We start from the raw sequence: 21,219 nt of genomic DNA on the forward strand, positions 1-21,219 counted from the left end.
GCCATTACAGGCTGTGTGTTTTTGTGCAGAGAAAAGTGAAGAGTCGACATGTCACACATACCTGTGGGCCATGCCTGAAACCCACTGCCTAGGGTATAGGTAAGACATCCCTCTAGCTGGTTGAACTATACCTCTGGTGAGGGTATAGTTGCATGAGCACTGTACCCCTACAGTATCTAAGACCATTCTTAGACATTGTAAGTGCAGTAAAGGCATATAAGAGTATATGATCTGGGAGTTTGTCATTACGAACGTTACAGCACCATAATGGCTTTACTTAAATCTGGGAAGTTTGGTAGCAAATGTCTCTACATAATAAACCCACACTAATGCAAGCTGAGGATTTATTATACAGTGCACTCAGGGGGCATCTTAGAGATGCACCCTGAAAAACGACCAGCCTTTGGTGGGCTCCCTAACTGGTAAACACCAGGCTGCCTCCACGTGACATGTTTCTGGACCCCTGGGGTGGGAGCCTCAGCTCCCTGGGCCAAGAGACAAAGCCTTTTCAGGGTGGAGGTGTTCACACCCTCCCCCAGGTCAGGCAGAGCTATCTATGGCAGGGGAACTCCAAAGGCCTTGCTGCCTTTTATAACACAACCCCCAGCCTCTCCTGCTATCAGGAGTTGGCCCCCTCCCTGCCCCCTTTTTGGTGGAAAGACAAGTGGGAAAAATTTCGTGCAACCCAGAAGGTGTGCCCATCTCTGCCAACCCCACCCCTCAGGTAACGGAGGCAAGGTGATGCCCACTCTTCAGGGCCCACCATCTTGCAGATGGAAGGCACTCCAATCAGGATTAGGGATTGTGCTCTCCCCCCACGTGAGGATAGCACACCGAAGGTATAGTCACCCTACAGTCAGTAGCCCATTGACTACTGACCTCGAGACCCCTAAAACACCCCTTAAACACATTATTTAGGGGCAAGCCCTAAACCAAGAAGACCGATTCCTGCAGCCTACGAAGAAGAAGGACGAAAGAAGACACCCAGCAGAGGAGATTGCAGAGAAGAACTGACTTGGCCCCAGCCCTAGTGGACCGTCTGCAGTTTCCAGAGATCCTATGGAAAAAGTCACCTTGTCCTGCAGCCAGCGACCTCCAGAACCCCTGGGAGGACTGACTGCCTTCAACAAAGTCCGGATCTTCTGCGAACAGCAGCTGTGTTCAAAAGAATAACCAAAGAAAGACACCAAGCCTGCTGAGGACAAAAAAAAAACAACGCCTGGAACCACTACCGCACCCGACGCCTAAGGCCCGAGTACAAGTGGCTCACCGGTCCAAGTGAGGTCCATAAGCTCTCCAGAGACTGAGTCAACTGTGGGTTGACCCCTCCAGGACTTCCCGACATCGCCTGCAGCCTCTGCACAGAAATCCACCCAACTGGAAGTGGCCCGTAAGGTGAAATCCAACCTCAAAAGGCACACCGGCATCCAGTCGCCATGTGCCCTGGAGAAGAGAACCTGAGGTGCACCTATGTCCCCAAGCCCTCCAACGTACCTGTCCAACTGTTAGTTCCTCCCGGACGATTTCATGGACCGAGCGTGCAGTCAAAACCGGCAACTTCCATTGAAAACAACAGGTCACCCAACACCAAATCAACACTCTGCACCCAGCCGCCCCTGTGCGGCTGTGGGTGCACCTTGTGTGCCAACTCGGATCCCCCATTGCCCTCAGCTTAACCCTAGGAGTTTGGCTCCCTCAACCCCGTGGCTTGCCCGTGAGCAGCCACTAACCGGAGGCCCCCTATACTCCATTGGATAACATTGGGCCTTAGCACTCTGCACCCAGCTGCCCTAGTGTCGCTGAGGATGCTCTTTGAGTGCATCCTTGACCCTGGGGGAACGGTGGTTCTAACGCCGGAAATTTAACTCACAAGGCTGAGTACTTACCTTAACACCGATAACCTGATTTTCTCCCATAAGATTGCATTGACTGCTTTTCTGTGAAAAAAGTTGTGTGTGGAGATGAAAAGTGTATGAAAATGGCAGAAACTGTGTTTTGGTAAAAACTGACTTACTTACCTTTTATGCAGGAAATGTCCCAGTGTGATTTCTAGGCATATCACATTGAGTAGAAAAAGTAATCCTGAAAAGTAGTCTGCCCAGAAATCCAAAAAGTAACTGCAAAAGTCATTTGAATTGTTTCTGAACATGTGATCTACCTATAACAAAAACTGCATTCAGACTGTATTTAACTGCATTATTCTTACAAAGTACTATTACACTTACCTGCACTGGACCTGGCTTGGTTCTAGAAATAAAATACAACTGAATAATAATTTTTATAAAAAACTAATTGGTCAGAGTTCAGTCTTTGAGTGTGTTAAATCATTTCTTGCATGAGTGTGTACAATAAATGCTTAACACTACCCTCTGATAAAGCCTTAATGCATGCCCAGACTACCACAAATCGAGAGTTAGGTATTATCTACTTTAGCCTCTGCCTGCCTTTGGGGATCCCCTGGACTCTGTGCACACTAAACTTTACTTTGGTATAGTATATACAATGCCAAGTTTCTACACTGGATGGTTGCTTCGGACTTGCATTACACATTCTTACACATTCCCGTCCCGCCTGCCCACAGGCATTACCTACAGTTCTTGGTAGACCATGAGCACTGTCAGTTCGCCGTGCTCCCTTTTGGCCTTACAAGCGCTCTTCAGGTGTTTACCAAGGTGATGGCGGTGGTTGCTGCTTATCTGCAGGGATCAGGGGTACCATTCATCCCTTAGCTTAACCATTTGATGTTGAAGGTGGGTCAACCTAGGCTGTCGTCTCCCACCTCCATACTATGGCAGACCTCCTGCACTCACTGGGGTTCACTATCAACATGCTGAAGTCACACCTGACTCCCTCTCAGATGCTCCCTATCATCTGAGATGTTCTGGACATGGTGTAGTTTCTGGTATATTCTCTCGAACGGCAAGCCCAGGATATTCAGACTATGATACTGATGTTCTATCCTCTGTCATGGATTTCGACTGAGACTGATTCTGAGGCTACTGGGCTCATGACCTCCTGCATTCTACTTGTGACACTGTGCCCAATGGCATATGGGGCTCTGCAGTGGGACCTGAAGTTCCAGTGGGCGCAGCATTAGGGGAATTTCTCTGGCCTGGTCCAGATCTTGGAGGGAACTGCAAAAGATCTACAGTGGTGGTTAGCATACTGCATTTGGGTCAGTGGTAGACCCCTCGTGGTTCTTTTACCGGATCTAACCGTGGTGACCGTTGCGTCACTCCTGGGCTGGGTCGGCCATCTGGGAGAGGTGGAGATCGGAGGCCTATGGCAGAATCTTAACTCCACATCTACCTGCTGAAGCTCCGGGCGATCTAGATGGCATTAAAAGTCTTTCTTCCTTCCATCAAGGGAAGGCTAGCGCAGGCGTTCACAGATAAAACCACCGCCATGTGGTACTGCAACAGATGGGGTGAGTGGGGTCATGGTTTCTTTTTCAAGAGGCCCTGTGTCTCTGGACATGGCAGGAATGTCAGGGCATTTCCCTGGTGTTTCAACACCAACCGGGCTGTCTGATTGCCAGGGTGGACAAACTCAGCTGAAGATGCCCAGCGGATCACGAATGGCGTCTCCACCCTGACTGTTCCTGTATGGATTTGGCATGAAGTTGCAGTAGAAGCATGGTGGGGAGAAGGACTGCGTGGGGGGCTGCAGTTGCTTCGAGTGCTATGTATACCCTCTCAAACTTGCATTGTGGTTTCATGAGCACTGATATGATGTTCATCATATTACGAGCTACCACTACACCCTGCACTGCCTACAGATGTATGTGTTATTGAACACATCAAGAAAATGTTTTTTTTTTGTATTCTCTATCAGATGAACAGGTTACTTACCTTTGGTAACGTCATATCTGGTAGAGACTCTATCTAGTCACAGATTCCTTACAGACCCACCCATCCTCCTCGTTCTTCTAAGTGATTTCTAGGGACAGGGCTGTTCCCCTTTCTGGGCCCTAGTTTTCCACACAAGTGTTCTTCGTGGCTTTGCGCTCCAGTTGTGGAAAGTCACGAAAAGATCTGGTGCTAGCACACTGGTGTGGCACCTATATAGGCACCGATCACGTCACTTCCAGCGCTGATGACACTAACGGCCTACCGGCGCACAGGGGCACTGCTCACGGAAATATTTCTGGATCCAATCTGGCGCCTGAGGATAATTGTAAGGTAAAGCATCTGCGTCAAGAATAGAGTCTACCAGATAAGGCGTTATTGAAGGTAAGTAGCTTTTTCTTCTAGCGCATTCTTAACATCATAGCTTGTGATTGAAAGGGAATTTTGCACCTGGTAATTACAGAGTGTACGATTTCAGAGCCAAAATCAGGGGCAATCTTTATGAGGGGTTTCGTAGTTGTAGGAGGCTGGCTTAATATATGGTGCACACCTATTTAATTGAGGCACCTTATACTAATCCAGGCAACCTTTATGGTGATTTTAGAGGTTTTTTACAACCTTTGAAAGCTGTCAAAGTGGTAATTGTAGAAAGTAGCCTTCAGGCTTATCCTGAAGGAGTGTTAATCAGCTTGTTTTTCCAGTTGAATCATGTAGTGTAGGTCAAATGAAAAACTACTGCCCAGTGTGTATATAAAAATATGTCTATTTATTTCACAACACTCACTAACACAATGGTATATCTCCTACCTGGAGATATAAACACAAATACACAGTAATACTTCATGTGAAAATAGGTAAGTAAGCACAATATAATGTGGTCTCCAGGGGGAGACCAAAACATATACTTAAAAAGTGGAATGCGAACTGCGACCAAAGTCGGGACTTGGACCAGAAGACTCAGAGGAGATGGGGACACAAGGAACCACCCAAGTTAAGTACCCAGGAACCCCATGGAGACTAGGTGCAGAGTGGAAACACAGCCACGTGTCCAAAAGAAGTCAAGGGGGAAGTTGCAGTTTTGAAGAAGGACCTTTTCCTGTGGACCCTGAAGAAACTCAGTGGAAGACAGAAGGTTGGAGAGTCACCCCACTTGTGGATATCCAGGAACCAGGATACCTACATCAGGGAAGCTGGGTGCATAGGTGCGAAGTGACGTCGGAAGCCGCCTTAGACCCCAATGGAGAACTTCAGGAAAGATGCAGCTGGAGAAGACTGTGCAGGAGTCCGGTGGAATCCAAGGGTTGATTCTTGAATTGAAGAACCTGTAATCAGAGGTAATAGTGTCTGTGCCACTCGGAGGTACAGGAGAGCAATGCCCACTGATGACGGACGGTTCAGGAGGGTTGACTGTGACCTTGTTGTTGCTGCTGTGAGGACCAGGCGATGCTGAGGAAGACCAGTAGCAGTGCACGAGCTGTCCCATGTCGGAAGTCCAGAACCAGGGTGTCCGTGTCCGGTGGGAGCACCAACAATCCTTGGGAGCTGCAACAGGCATGGAAAGCAAAGAAGGATCAACATTGGGACCAGCAAGGTCTAAAGGACTCACCACAAGCAGGGAGTGAGAGCAGGTCTGAGCCAGCAGGGGAGCCCACTAGAGCACAAGACAACCCTTAAGAGAACCCACAGGCCAAAGGCACAGGAGTTACAAGACCTCGAGCAGCTCACCAAGAAGGAAGACCCACGGTGCAGAGGATGCGGTGAGGAAGCTTTACTTGGCAGGAAGAGATGCTGGAGCTTCTTGTAGCCTGGAGATCTCTGGAGTGCAGAGCCAACAAACCTTGGCAATGGCAGGTCGACACGGTGCACAGGGGTTTGGTCCTAGGGGTTCCAACAAAGGATACTGTCCTCAAAGTTGCAGAGAGAACAGATCAGGCCTCGAGGAAGTTGCGGAACCACCACATGTGTTGCTTAGCCTTTCGAAGTCGGTGGGATGTCAGGAGCAGCAGACCGGTCAGCTTTGTTGCAGTGCCTGCAGATGCAGGGAAGTGACTCCTTCACTCCAAGGGAGATTACTTTGGGTGTCCTTGATGACCACCGGTCTGGTGAAGATCCTGGATGAAGCACAGACACAGGCGATGAAGAAGACTTGCAGAACAGCAAGACCAGGAGTCTCGGTTCCAGGCGAAGTCCAGGTGTCCAGATGGTCGAAGGGTGACATGGTTTCAGGCTTGAGTCTTGTCCCGCGACGAATCTTACCCACAGGTAAGCCCTTAAGTACCCTACGGAAAGGGTTGGATCTACTCAGAGGTCCTTCTCGGAGGAGGGGCTGGACAGAGAGGAGGATACTCCCACGTCCTTTGTCCAGTTTCGTGCCAGAGCGGAAGCCAAGGGCTCTCAGAACTTGTTCCAACTGTAGTATGCAAGGAGGACACCAAATGTGCCCTTCAAAGCAGTCTGGTGGCGCTGGCAAGCGCCCCCTCCCCAGCCCAATACACTTAAGTCCTGTCTGGGAGGAGGTCATACATCCCTGCGACTGGAAACCAATTGTTCTACCTTCCCCTGCTGAAGCTTGGCTCAGCGGCAGGAGGGCAGAATAGTGTCTGTAGTTGGCAGCAGCACTAGTTTGCTGTCAAAACCCTAACAGGCTGTACCCAGGAGTACAAGGGATACCCTAAGGGAGCCCCCCAGGTACATGGGATTATACTTCCAACAGTGGCATCGGTTTTGGGGTTTGATTCCAACATGTTTAATACCAAAGATGACCGGGTTCGGTGCAGCCACTATACAGTTAGACATTATGTAATGACTGATGTCCACTATATGTATTAAAATGGCTGACTGCACTTACAAAGCCTGCAGAATCGACTTTGGGGTTTGTAGAGGTGCCTTGCTCATGCAGGAGCAACTCACACTTAAAACCAAACTCCCTGCCTTCAGGACTGAAAGGCTTGCTCTAGGGGTCAATTATAGGTTTTAAGTGCAACGACCTCAGAAAAAGAAAACCTATATCTGTCATGAGGGGTGCCAGCACCAACGCAGTCTTTAATGGCTAGCCAGTAGTCACAGTTTGAGTGGTCTCTTATGGATAGCACAATACATGCTGCAGCCCATGGGAGACCCCTGGTGCACCTATGCCCTGGGTAACTTAGAACCATATGCAAGGGTACACCAGTAGCCAATTGTGGATGTACAACAGTACTTTCCATCTTCCATTTAGGGAGGAAACTCAGTGATTCGGGCCCTGATAGTGTCTTAAGTCATCTTTGGTAGTGTGTCTATGTTGAGCTACTGATAAACAAATTGGTTGCATAGGCGTTTGCTTTTTGTCAATAAATGGCTAGTTTGATGAGTAACATTTAAATACATGTGTCTATTCAGTCTACAACCATAACGCATGACAAAAGAGGATAAGGTGCTGCTTATATTAGTCCATGCATTCTACTCTTGGCCAGCCGTAAAACCCTTATGAAGCATATAGCATTCACAAACGAATTTGAAAAGGATATAGGATAATGTCTGTTGATGATAAAGGTGAAAAAGGGAGATGCTTTGGAAGGCTTAGATTAACTGTGTAAAAAGGGTGTTATGTGCTCTGTAACAACAATTTGTGTCACTATTTGCAATCCGAGACACCTGTTGGTTTGCAAATATGATTCTTGAAATAAAGATTATATCATGTTTTGTTGATGTTCAAACTATTACGTTGTCAATCCTTGAGTCGCTGATGTTACAACTCTTAGCAAAGTTTGTGGGTCTTCACCAGGACTGATATCATTTTAGATTACAAATCAATGTGTACATCATACTCTTGTTCGACCACTGCGAGCAGCGTTGTCCGTTATTCAAAATGAAATTTTGTGTCCTGTTTCAAATACATTCTGGAGCAATTATGATGCTTAGAGCCAGAGATAGTGTGTGACGGATGGGATACGCTGTCAAAACATTGCGGATATCCCGCATATTACAAGTACCATGGGCTAATAATGAACAAGTAATACAGCAGAAGGAATATCTGGCACGTTTGTGACCGAGTATCCCATCCGCCAAACAATTCCCATAGTCGCATTGGCTTCCTTTCGATAATATCCTGAAGTAGTGCAAACGTGTGGTGTACAAACAAGTTTTTAATCTAACATGGGGGCATCTTTCCAGATATCATACACTTTGTCATGCACTATAGTTCCAGCCCCTGTGCATGTCTTTTTACACACTACTCCTCAAACTAAACATTTATTAAAACACAATAGAAAAAAATGGTTCAGTCCTTCTCAATCACTTCAATTAATGTGCTCGTTAGTTTTGGGTTCTTGGGGACATCCCCTTTGAACATGAACATAACCAGCCTCAGGCCTGTTTGTGGTTTGGCTTGCCTCATCCATGAAATGTAACTTGTCTTACTGTGGCACAGCAAGCTCATATCCTCTTCCCTGCATGCCCATCAGTACTTAAACCTAAGAACGAGGGTAGGTTGTAACAGTGTTAATGATTGACATGTGAGTTCAATTGAATTGTTTACCCTTTTAAACCCTGTACAACCCTGTTTCTGTTGCTGTATGGTTTCATCCATGGCTCTTTACATAACTTACATATGGATTGATTTTGCACTTTCGCTTATGTCCAACCTGTCCTACCAAAAACCAGATTGGAAAAAAGGAAGAATGTGAAGTGGGAGACCTCTGTTGATAAAAGTATGAATGCCTTAGAGCCCAACCATGCCCTTCAATAGACGTTTTACCCTCCCTGATCCCATAATCCTTTCTGGCGCCTGAAACCTCTTGTTTCTTTAGTTTTGTTACCGAACACTAAAATAAAATCAACATTGACTGCCCATCCAGCAGAGCCTGACTTTTGAATACGCCATCATCTAGATCTCCTTCATCTCCAGCCATATAGTTGAAAACCTCTTAATTCTTCACATTCAACCACTTCTGTCAGATTATTCACTGATTACCTCTTTTTTCTTTCTTGCAGGTGGCCCTATGGACTTTGGGGCAGTTGGTTGCCAGCACAGGGTATGTGGTTGAGCCCTACAGGAAGTACCCATCATTGCTAGAAGTCCTCTTGAACTTCCTCAAGACGGAGCAAAACCAAGGAATACGCCGAGAGGTAATATTCAGCATATGTAGCATTGTCGTTCTGTGCATTTATGCTTTTAAAGCACTCCATCCACCAGCAACTACCTGTGATTACTTCTCCAACTCACATGAAACTGCAGCTGCTTGCGTCCCTTTTATCACCACTCCTAGCGCCAACATGCAGCCTTTTGAGCTCCTCTGTTTGCCAATCATCCCCTCTGTTCCCACTTTGCTCTTGGCAGTGCTTCACTCAGTACAAACTGTCTCTATTCCCCTCTGCCTTTGACTTTATTTCACTTGCAAGTGCTCTCTGAGCAGCAGCCCTCTCTCCATCTCTCACATTAACAGGACAGCACTGGGGTCCTCAACCGGCTCGAGAAATAATAAGTAATGGAGATGTCTTTACTATAAAACCCTTTTTATATTTTTTATCATTTTGTAGTCTCTTTTGCAAAAGATGCGTCAACCTCACACACATCAATCAATGCATCCATTCACCCACTCCTGCATTTCCCCACCACCAAAATAAACACTGGGTCCCAAAATGCTGGTCCAGGCATTTTCTGTTTTAGTATTATTGAGCCTAGTCAATAAAGTATTGCTTGAGTGTCGAAGCACAGAAAGCTGGACATTCATGAAATGAGGTGCCCAGTATAAACAGGGAAACAGGGGTACTGCTCTTCCCCCTCACCCTGCTTGTGCTCCATCAAAGGGATCCCCCCTCATGGTTTGTTCTCCCATCTTTCCAGGCAATCCGGGTACTGGGGCTGCTGGGAGCCTTGGACCCCTACAAGCACAAAGTGAACATTGGAATGATAGACCAGTCCCGCGATGCGTCAGCTGTCAGCCTGTCGGAATCCAAATCCGGCCAGGACTCTGGTAGGTGATTAGTGTGGGGGACATAAATGGGGACGTGAAAAGACCAGAAGGGTGACAAGGAAGAGGGTTGGAAGTAAGACTTGACAGGGAGACTGTCTAATCATTACTTTTTGAAGCCAAACACTCCAGCTTGCCAGAAGTCAACTTATAAAGAGCAGGACTTGTCTCAGACAGTTTGAGTTCTGTCCTCTGTTGTGGCTTTCTAGGTATATCATTTTATATGTATATTTGTTGGTCTTGACTGGTTGGTATGCATCTTTGTCTCTCCCACGCTCTTTGTCTCTCCCCTTTGCTTGCCTCTCTTGCCATGGTGTCTGTGTGTCTCTGTCTGTTTGTCTCGGCTCATTGATCTGTTCCCTCTCTTGGATCTCTCTGTGTGCCTGTACCAGTGAAGGCCTAACTCATGACTATGTTTGTGTCGTTGTTTAGGTTCTGACCAGGTTTTTTAGAATGTATTTATCTCCACCTTACTAGGGTCAGGTAACATTTGTTTTTAACATTTTTGTACATCCAAACTACATTTGATAATGTAGGTAGAGCCCAGTTACATAGCTCATTGGAGAAGGAAGAGAAAGACTGCATTAATTAGGGCAATTTGTCCCCATTACACAAATTTTCAGAGGTGTGGCTCGGAGCTGTGGGAAAGGGCAACACACCTAGACCCTCACAGTTCCTAAGGGCATTTGTTAGGGTTACATCCTGACCCACCCTTTATCTAATCCTGTTTCACTAATATGGAAGACCATCTATTCTCAGCATGCAAATCTGGTCCTTTATGAAATAGCAGCCCTGTTACTTGCTTTTATATGCAGACTTTTGGATGCATAAACGCCCCGACCGAACATTTCCCACTTGCACCGGTTGGCAAGATTAGACATTGTGGTAGGTGCATGAAGGGAAGAAAAAGAAAAGGAAGCGAGAAGGCAGAGGTATCATACCTTTTGCTTTGGATATAGGGCGTCCTGTGCCTATATAGGAACCACCTTTGGGTGCTGACATCCGTTCCTTTCTTGTCTCCCTAAAAGATGCAGATCCAAAACTACCCCTAGTCTGTTTGAGACTGGTTTTTTTTGGTAAGGTTTTCGATTTTTTTCTTTTCCAGACTTTGTATACAGTATGCCATGGCTATGTCCCCTTCATAGTCGACAGGGTTTAAGCCTTGTGGGGAATGTCACAAACAAATCTCTGCGACTGATCTTCTCTTGGTTTGCTTGTGATGTCTGGGGTCAGGCCACTACTACAAGTCCTGCAGCAACTGCCCCTTGATGAACCTAAAGGGTATTCAGCAGCACAAGCCGAAGCTCTTTATCAACAAGCATTGGAAGAACCCATGTTGGTCGAAGTCCCAGGGAAGATCCTGATGCTTCTCCAGAAGCCATTCTAGTAACAGGTCATCATCGAGGTCCACGTCTTCGGTTAAGTCTAACTGGAAGTGACATAAGTCTAAGTGGATCCCAGCCCTGTCACTCCATTCTCAGTCTCCTAAAAGGGCGCAATTGTGTCATCATGCCCCCTGGACCTGCTCCACTGAGCCAATGCCATTCCTCAACAAATCTAGGAGTTTCAAAATGCATTTTACATATTTTTAGCATGGCACCAGCTCCGTCTGGCATGCCTGTGGGCCCCAGGGAGACAAGAGGCTTCCCATCTGGAATTTAGTCAGCAAAACCTCCCTTGATGCCAGTTGGGCCCTGTGGATCCACTCCCGGGTGTCTACCGGCTTCAATACGGAACCCCCTCCCAGTGCCGCATCCCACGCCGGAGTGCGATCTACAGCCAACCCATAGTTCTACCTGACTCTGGGACAGCCCTGCGCTGACCTAGATGCAGGCCGCGGTGACCTGGACACAGGCTACGCTGACCTTCGTGCTGACCTTGACGCAGGCCGCGCTGACCTTGATGCAGCCACGCTGACACGCAGGCTACGGCGACCTTGACGCAGGCCACGGCGACCTTGACGCAGGCAGCGGCGACCTTGACGCAGGTAGCAGTGACCTTGACGCAGGCCGTGGCGACCTTGACGCAGGCCGCTGCAAACCTTGACAGAGGCCCCTTCGACCTTGACTGAGGCCCCATCGACCTTGACGGAGGCCCCTTCGACCTTGACGGAGGCCCCTTCGACCTTGAACGAGGCCCCTTCGACCTAGTCGGAGGCCCCTTCGACCTTGACAGATGCCGCAGTGACCTCAAATGAGGCTTTACGCCACGTATTCCTCCACACAATCTTGACACTGACATGGTGCCCTTGCCTCAAAGGGCATTGTTTGTGCATGATATTTTTGCGACAGATTGGGATATTGGCATTTATGTTTCTGGAGATTAATTTGCTCACGCCTACCACAAGGTCAATTAGTAGGGGCTTTCAGTATTGCCGACAGCTGCCACCAGCTCAGCAGTCCCTTCACCCATTTCATGGATGCAACTGTGGTACCCACAGATCTCGTGGACAACTACTACAGAGTGCACCCTGTTGGTCGTTCCTCCAGGTCCCGCAGCCTCTAAATCTTTTTAGCATGTCCCTAGCAACACACAGTCACAGAGTCGGATGCAGGATCCAGCTCTTTTTCCCAGGGTGCAAGCCATTACCTTTTATAAACAAATGTTGCAGATCGTCGTGCAGGGTTAGGCATTACCACTTGAAACCACACTGCCCTTCTCACCTTCTTCAGAATGGCTGATGGAGGACCATCTGTCCCTTTCATGGCAGGGCGTGCATGCTCTTTTGGCCAAGGGGGCCATAGAGAGAGTGACATTACTAGAAGTAGGCTGTGATTGCTATTGCTGCTACTTTCTGGTGCTGAAAAAGTAGGGAGGCCTCTGCCCTCTCAATGACTTCTTCACATAATAATAATAATAATAAAACATTTATTGAGCGCATGGCTGCACAACTGTGTATCCCCGCGCTAATTGCTGAAGAATCTCAACCGAGAATCAAGTCAAAGGGAGAAAGCATGGCAGAGTTATTGAGGGAACAGGTGGGTTTTCAAGTTCGCTCTGAACAGAGTTTCCGATGGTTCCATTCTTAAATGAATAGGAAGAGCGTTCCAGTGTTTCACTCCTAGATAACGAAAGGAGCGACCACCGTTTTTTGCTCTGTGGATGCGGGGGAGTTTGAAAAGGGGCATTCCTGAGGACCTCAGGTGTCGGGTAGGGCGGTGTATGGTCATGAGGCTCCTTAAGTAGGTGGGACCCTTGTTGTGGGCTATCCTATGGGCATAGCAGAGGCTCTTGAATTTTATTCTCTCCTTTACTGGGAGCCAGTGCAGTTTGGATAATGCAGTTTTGGCAGAAGTTCTTTTGGGAAGGCCTAATACCAAACGGGCTGCTGCATTTTGTACACATTGCAGCTGGTGAAGATGTTTTTGGTTGATGCCTAGAAGGAGGGCATTCCCGTAGTCCAGGTGAGGTGTAATAAGAGCATGCACAATGGTTTTCCTGGCTTTGATAGGTATCAGGTCAATGATTTTTCTGAGAATTCTTAATGTGCCGATGCATTTTCCAATGATCTTGTTAACTTGGGATTTACCTGATAGATCCGAGTCGATCATGATCCCAAGGTTCTTGACTTTCTCGACAGGTCGAGGGCATTCGCCGAGAGATGTGGGCCACCACGCTTGAGACCATAGGGAGGTTTTATTCCCTATCACTAGCACCTCAGTCTTATCTCCATTAAGACGGAGGCAGTTACTGTCCATCCACACGGCCACAGCAGCCATGCACTCCGAGAAGTTTGAGACGTATTCCTCGGTATTAGGAGTAAGCCTAAACATCAGCTGAGTGTCATCGGCGTAGCTAACAATGCCAACCCCAAAATTCTCTATGATCTGAGCCAGGGGTTCCATATAGATGTTGAACAATGTAGGGCTCAAACTAGAGCCCTGTGGAACCCCATGGCTAACGGTCCGAGATGATGATTTGAAGGGCGGGCAATGAAGCTGGAAAGTTCTGTTGGTGAGGAAAGATTTAATCCATGCCAATGCACAGTCCTTTACTCCGATATCTGAAAGACGGGACAGCAGCGTGGCATGTAGCACAGTATCGAAAGCTGCGCTTAAGCCAAGCATGACCAACGCTGCTGTTTCACCCTCGTCCACCATCTTGCGGATATATTCCGTGGAATACAAGACAGCTGTCTCCGTTGAGTAATTTGGTCGGAAACCGGATTGAGTGGGGTGAAGAATGTTTTCTTCCTCTAAAAACGCCATAAGTTGGATGTTAACAATTTTCTCTATTATTTTGGCGCATTGAGGCAGTAGAGATATTGGCCTGAGATTTTGGAATTGAGTAATCGGAACATTAGGTTTTTTTTTCAGGGGAATGACTTGGGCGTTTTTCCAAGCCTCCGGGACATGGCATTCTTCAAATGAAAGGGTAATGAGTTGGCTTATTTGGTCCATGAGGGCAATGTCCATAATGTCTTTGCATTTATCTAACGGACACACGTCATTAGGGGAGCCAGAGTGGATACTGTTGATTATGCTGGACAGTTTTTCTTTGTCGGGAGTGAAAAAATGGGTAAGAGTTGTTTTGTAGCGAGGGGGAATTGTCGTACCAGATGCGGGGGGGTGGAGAAAGTGGCATGAATTTTCTCTACTTTGTTGACTAAGAAGTCTGCAATTTTTTCGCATAGTTCCTTAGAGAACGTGTCCTGCGTGTCCAGGCTTGACGTGTCTGTTAGTTCCTTGTAGATCCGAAACAGTTCTTTAGAAGGATTTATGGCCTCTTCAATTCTATTTTGGAAAAAGTGACTTTTTTCCTCTCTTATAAGTCTCTGATAGGCCCTTAGTTCTTGTTTGTAGGTCTCCTTCAGTTCCATGGAGTAGTTCTTTCTCCATTTCCTTTCAATCGCTTTGCAACGAGCTTTAGCTACCTTTAATTTTTCTGAGAACCACGGTTCAGATTTTGTTCTCCTAGCTGGGGGCTTGCAGGTCCAAGGGGCAATTTTATCAAGTGCCTTACTTAGCCATAGTTCGTATGAATTCCAGGTTTCTTGAAGGGACTGACCTTGGGGAGGAGGGTGGATTTTTAATTCGTCAATCAGACGTTCTGGGGTATAGTTTTTCCAATTGCGTCGCTTGGCATACAAGGGTTTGTGGACATTATTCTTAGACCTGGTCGTGGGTATGTTGAACATGATCATATGGTGATCTGACCAAATGATAGGGACCGGGGATTGTATATCAATACCTTCCCAGGTCGCAAAGATGGGATCGAGAAGATGGCCATGTTTATGAGTGGGGGAGGTGGATAGCAGGGTAATTCCCAGAGCTTGTAGGGCAGTCTTCAGAAGTTGAGCATCCTTAGCATGTAAATCTTCGAAATGAAGATTAAGGTCACCTAGTATCATAAAGTTGTTGTATTTGATAGCTAGTTGCGTCGCCGTTTCTATAAAGTTGGTTACAGAAAGGAGTGGCATTGCCAGGCGGCCTGTAAATGAGAATCCCAGTAATGGTCATGCCAGGGGTCACTTTAATGGTGAAAGTGCCACTTTCACTGTTGGTGATGCCCTTGTTAGTAAGGGTGCATTCCAGTTCTTTTTTGAAGATCATAGCAAGACCTCCACCGCGCTGTATAGGCCTGTCAATTCTTAGTAAGCTGTAATTCTGCGGGACTGTCTCAAGTATTTCAGGGGATGAGGATTCTTCTAGCCAGGTTTCTGTTAAAAACATTACATCAAAGTCATGATTTAATAAGAGGTCGTGAAGTTCCAATTTATGCTTGACCATGGATCTGCAGTTAAGTAGCATCACTTTAAGATTAGGTGCAGGATGGTTGGGGTTGGGAACATTAACAAAACGAAAGTTGCAGGAATTGCATTGTGATGACAGTGCATTGGGGTCTATGGAGTGATAACATGATTTAGTGGGGGTCTTACCGATTTCAAGTAACATCTCGCGAGTGTAGCGGTATTGCTGATTAGAGGGCGATGTCTCAGATGCCAGCGTGATGGTAATATGACCAGAGTCCCCTGCCCCGCGTCCCGTCTGGTCGCGGACGGGCGCAGACGGGCAGGACTCTGGCTTGACTCCGGCGCGCGATCGGCGCGCTCGCAATGCGCGTCCGCTGCGCGGAGCCATGGACGTATGTTTTTAAGCGCTCGAAGCGCGACGTGCAGCGCGAGCCCTCACTAAGATGGCCGCTGCCTGACTTCCCTGACAATCAGATGTCCCCCCTGAGGCCGGTCTGACAGTCGACCGAGTCGAGGAGAGGAATCTCGCTAAAGAAGTATGTCCTAGCGCAGTAAGCGAGGAGCGCTAATGTAGTGGGGAGTTCTTTCCAATTTCAATTTTAAAATAAAGAGCGAGGGGGAGGGAGCGGACACACGGGAATAAAGTGCAAATACAGCAACACAATTAAAAAGCAGCCTCCCGGCTCAAGCCTCAGGAGGAAATAGCAGCAATCAAGGGACCTGCTCGGGTTTCCTGTTTTTAAGCGCTCGAAGCGCGACGTGCAGCGCGAGCCCTCACTAAGATGGCCGCTGCCTGACTTCCCTGACAATCAGATGTCCCCCCTGAGGCCGGTCTGACAGTCGACCGAGTCGAGGAGAGGAATCTCGCTAAAGAAGTATGTCCTAGCGCAGTAAGCGAGGAGCGCTAATGTAGTGGGGAGTTCTTTCCAATTTCAATTTTAAAATAAAGAGCGAGGGGGAGGGAGCGGACACACGGGAATAAAGTGCAAATACAGCAACACAATTAAAAAGCAGCCTCCCGGCTCAAGCCTCAGGAGGAAATTAGCAGCAATCAAGGGACCTGCTCGGGTTTCCTGTTTTTAAGCGCTCGAAGCGCGACGTGCAGCGCGAGCCCTCACTAAGATGGCCGCTGCCTGACTTCCCTGACAATCAGATGTCCCCCCTGAGGCCGGTCTGACAGTCGACCGAGTCGAGGAGAGGAATCTCGCTAAAGAAGTATGTCCTAGCGCAGTAAGCGAGGAGCGCTAATGTAGTGGGGAGTTCTTTCCAATTTCAATTTTAAAATAAAGAGCGAGGGGGAGGGAGCGGACACACGGGAATAAAGTGCAAATACAGCAACACAATTAAAAAGCAGCCTCCCGGCTCAAGCCTCAGGAGGAAATTAGCAGCAATCAAGGGACCTGCTCGGGTTTCCTGTTTTTAAGCGCTCGAAGCGCGACGTGCAGCGCGAGCCCTCACTAAGATGGCCGCTGCCTGACTTCCCTGACAATCAGATGTCCCCCCTGAGGCCGGTCTGACAGTCGACTGAGTCGAGGAGAGGAATCTCGCTAAAGAAGTATGTCCTAGCGCAGTAAGCGAGGAGCGCTAATGTAGTGGGGAGTTCTTTCCAATTTCAATTTTAAAATAAAGAGCGAGGGGGAGGGAGCGGACACACGGGAATAAAGTGCAAATACAGCAACACAATTAAAAAGCAGCCTCCCGGCTCAAGCCTCAGGAGGAAATTAGCAGCAATCAAGGGACCTGCTCGGGTTTCCTGTTTTTAAGCGCTCGAAGCGCGACGTGCAGCGCGAGCCCTCACTAAGATGGCCGCTGCCTGACTTCCCTGACAATCAGATGTCCCCCCTGAGGCCGGTCTGACAGTCGACCGAGTCGAGGAGAGGAATCTCGCTAAAGAAGTATGTCCTAGCGCAGTAAGCGAGGAGCGCTAATGTAGTGGGGAGTTCTTTCCAATTTCAATTTTAAAATAAAGAGCGAGGGGGAGGGAGCGGACACACGGGAATAAAGTGCAAATACAGCAACACAATTAAAAAGCAGCCTCCCGGCTCAAGCCTCAGGAGGAAATTAGCAGCAATCAAGGGACCTGCTCGGGTTTCCTGTTTTTAAGCGCTCGAAGCGCGACGTGCAGCGCGAGCCCTCACTAAGATGGCCGCTGCCTGACTTCCCTGACAATCAGATGTCCCCCCTGAGGCCGGTCTGACAGTCGACCGAGTCGAGGAGAGGAATCTCGCTAAAGAAGTATGTCCTAGCGCAGTAAGCGAGGAGCGCTAATGTAGTGGGGAGTTCTTTCCAATTTCAATTTTAAAATAAAGAGCGAGGGGGAGGGAGCGGACACATGGGAATAAAGTGCAAATACAGCAACACAATTAAAAAGCAGCCTCCCGGCTCAAGCCTCAGGAGGAAATTAGCAGCAATCTAAAAACATTTGCTCAGGTCTTTTCTGCTCTTGACACTGGAGACTTGATGGTAGCTCTGGACCTACAGGATGCTTACTTTTGCATCTCTGTCCTGCAGGCCCTTGACTGATATCTGCTGTTCACAGTGGGCCAGCTGCAGTTCCAGTTCGCTGTGCTCCCCTTTGGTCTCACCAGATGACAGTGGTCACAGCTCACCCTTGTTGGTGGGGAGTTCCAATCTCGACGACAGGCTACTGAAGGCAGGCTTAAAACAAGCAGTCATTACCTACATCCAGACTACAGCGAACCTCCTAACATCATTATAATTCACTACAAATAGACTGAAGTAAATCCTGAGTCCTTCAAAGACACTCTCTTTCATCGGATCAAATCCAGACACAGTGCAGTTTCACTCCTAACCCTCGCCCCCAGGGGAACCTCTGACCAAGTCCAGAGGAGAAAATGAAAGATCTGCAGTAGTGGCTGCTAGACCACTATTGGGTCAGTGGCAGACCCTTCTCCTTACCTCACCCAGAGCTGACCGTCGTGACCGATGCCTTGATTCTTAAGTCTTCACCAGAATGAGCACTACCGAAGGTAGGTAACTTGTTAGTTTCTGCTGTGGTCTCTTCTGTAGTGGTGGATGTGATTGCTGCTGTAATCTTGGGGGCGTATGTTAGTCAGCATCACCAAGTGCCCGTGGTGCATCATTGGTGTCAGGTAGTTGTGTAGAGCAACTGCAGAGTGGGTCTACATTTTTACCCCCCTTACCTATGCAAAATACAATGCAAAATATACAACTGATAAAAACAACACGGAAATCCTCTCTGTATTCTTTTTTTTGTTTGTTTAACTGTTGTACTGTCGCTAGCCTGATGTATACATCAGATTACTTTATGACATCTAATACAATGCTTGTTTAAATGTAGGTTTTAAGTATTTATTGATGGAGAATTGGTTATCATACGCACCATAACTTTTTCAATTACCTGTTATTTAATATCTGTTGAGTAGTCCTTTTACACTTTCTTACTGAACCCTTAATTTCTGAGTTAAACTCGTTTCCCACTAACCACCCGTTTCTTTGTTCAGTCACCCTCTCCTACTCTTTTCACCCCGTCTTGCCTTCCTTCCTTAGTATTCCTTCAGTGTGAAATTCGGTATCATTCTATTGCCTTGTGTCTACTCTAAGGTTCTTCTTGGTTGTTATCCTTTCGCCTATGCTCTTCTCATTCCCTTCTTTCTCTCACGCTTTTCATGCCTTCCCTCCTTTCTCTATTCTTGTAGTCTCAAATCTGTAATGCCTTTGTTTTACCATGAAGCAACAAATCTGTAATCTGTCTGTCTCCCTGTTAGCAGCCTTGTCACTTCTATCTGAAAGAAACACGTTAGTGTTAGATTCCTTACCTTAGAATATCCCCAGGCGTCAGTCTGGATCCGGAAACTTTTGCGTAGCAGTACCCTTGCGCGTCGGTAGGCGTCGTCTGCAGGCGTCTCCTGCGGCTCCGCGTCCGTCGTTGGCGTCGTGCGCCGTGATGACGTCGCTGGAGTATATAGACGCCGCCTCCGCGCGCTGACGTCAGTTCTTCTTTTTTCCGCGCCAGTGGACGCAGATCTGAAGAGCGGTACCCGGTCTTTTGACCAAGTTATTACTAGTATTTTCTATCCTTGTGCCTGGTAAGGATGCCCGGTTTCAAGAATTGTGACGGTTGTGACCGCACGATGTCGGTCACGGACCATCACCGACTCTGTCTCCGGTGCCTGGGCCCGACCACGATGTCGACGCCTGCGTCGATTGCCGGGCTCTGACTAGCAAGGCTAGGCGGGAGCGGTCCCGCAAGCTGCTCGAAGTCCGGGTGTCGGCCCGCGTCGAGAGAGGTCTCGGTCCGGCCGGAGGTCCAGGGAGCGTTCGAGGGAGCGGTCGCGGAGCCGCGCCGGACGCTCCGGAAGTCGACATCACTCGTCGGGTTCGTCAGGTAAGAGACACAAGAAGTCGAGGCGTCGTCATCGTACCCCCGACTCCCCCCCGACGCTCGCGCGATGCGGCCGGGGGTTCGGGTGACCCCAACCCCGCGGCTCCGCGAGAGTCGCCGGCGCGGCCTGCCCCATACCCTCAGGTCCCTGGGCAAGGTGCGACGCCTGAGGAGATAGAGGCGTTCCTCATGGCCATGAGGGCCCTCTCTTCTCCGGCGGGTTCCACGGCGCCTGCGGGCCCAGTGAACCCGTCAGGAGGCAATAGCGGTTCAGCTGACCCTACCTCGACGCCGTCGGATGCTCCGACATCGGCGCCGCCGGCGACGCCGACTCCGGCGCCGCTAGGGCCTTCGGGATCGGCGCCGGATGGACGTCCATCCAATCCGGCGCCGCTTCCATCGGGGTTACCCCCGACGCCGCCCCCGCGCGACGCCGGTTCCTCGGTGCCGGCTTCGGGCGGCACCGGGGCTCCGGCGCCGGCTCCGGGCGGCGCCGTCCCCATACCCTCACCGAATCCGGACGCGGAGTCGGACCGGCGTCGCCCGACGCCGGGCTCGACGCCGATGGGGCCTGTTGACCCCGTGGAGCCGGTCTACATGGTTGACACCGACTATGGTGATGATGTAGAGTACGGTGAGGGCTGGGAGGGGTCTGAAGACCCTCTGTCACGCGAGTGTCAGTATGACATGGACTGGACAGGTGATTTGGGGGACGCCAGTGGATTAGATGACTCTCCTAACCCTGGCTTTGTCTCTCCTCCTTCCGTGGCATCGGAGGAGGGAGCTGCCTATTCAGTGGTGTTGATGAGGGCTGCCAAGGCCTTAAACCTTGAGCTCCCCGTCGCGGCCGTGAGGCCTAACATCCTCACTGAGGTCTTCAAACCGCGGTCATGCCCACAGGAGCCTCTGCTGCCGTATAACGAAGCCTTGTCAGACGTTCTGTTGGGCACTTGGTCCAGGCCCTCTTCAGGTGCGCCTGTTGATCGGAACGTGGCCAGACGCCACCGTCCTTGTCCAGACGACCCCAAGTTCCTGTCCACCCACCCCACCCCTGAGAGTCTGGTGATCCAGGCCTCTACCTCCCAGTCCGCATTCCCGTCGGCCCCGCCCGATCTGGAATCCAAGAGGTATGACCAATATGGCAAGAAGGTCTTCTCGTCCCTGAGCTTAGGACTGCGGTCTTGCAACACCGCTTGCCTCTTGGGCCGCTACACCCACTCTGTGTGGGATACGGTCGCGGAGCTGCTGCCAGAATGCCCCATGGAGGTGCGGGCAAAGCTCGGCAAAGCTGTAGCTGAGGGCCGAGATGCAGCTAGGTATTCTATTTGATGTGGTCTTGATACGACCGACTCGCTAGGTAGA

At 49.0% G+C, this 21,219-nt stretch overlaps 1 protein-coding gene across 2 annotated transcripts in view; it reads left to right on the forward strand.

Moving 5' to 3' along the window:
• Positions 1-21,219, forward strand: part of MTOR (mechanistic target of rapamycin kinase) — a 938,810-nt gene that overhangs the window by 223,366 nt on the left and 694,225 nt on the right. For both annotated transcript variants that reach the window (XM_086921314.1, XM_086921315.1), the window contains exons 17-18: positions 8,820-8,954; positions 9,673-9,802. In XM_086921314.1, coding sequence (XP_086777440.1) covers positions 8,820-8,954; positions 9,673-9,802 — 265 coding nt within the window. The remainder of the gene's footprint in view (positions 1-8,819; positions 8,955-9,672; positions 9,803-21,219) is intronic.

Source organism: Lissotriton vulgaris, chromosome 5, assembly GCF_964263255.1.
Source record: "Lissotriton vulgaris chromosome 5, aLisVul1.2, whole genome shotgun sequence".
NCBI classification, from domain to species: Eukaryota; Metazoa; Chordata; class Amphibia; order Caudata; family Salamandridae; genus Lissotriton; species Lissotriton vulgaris.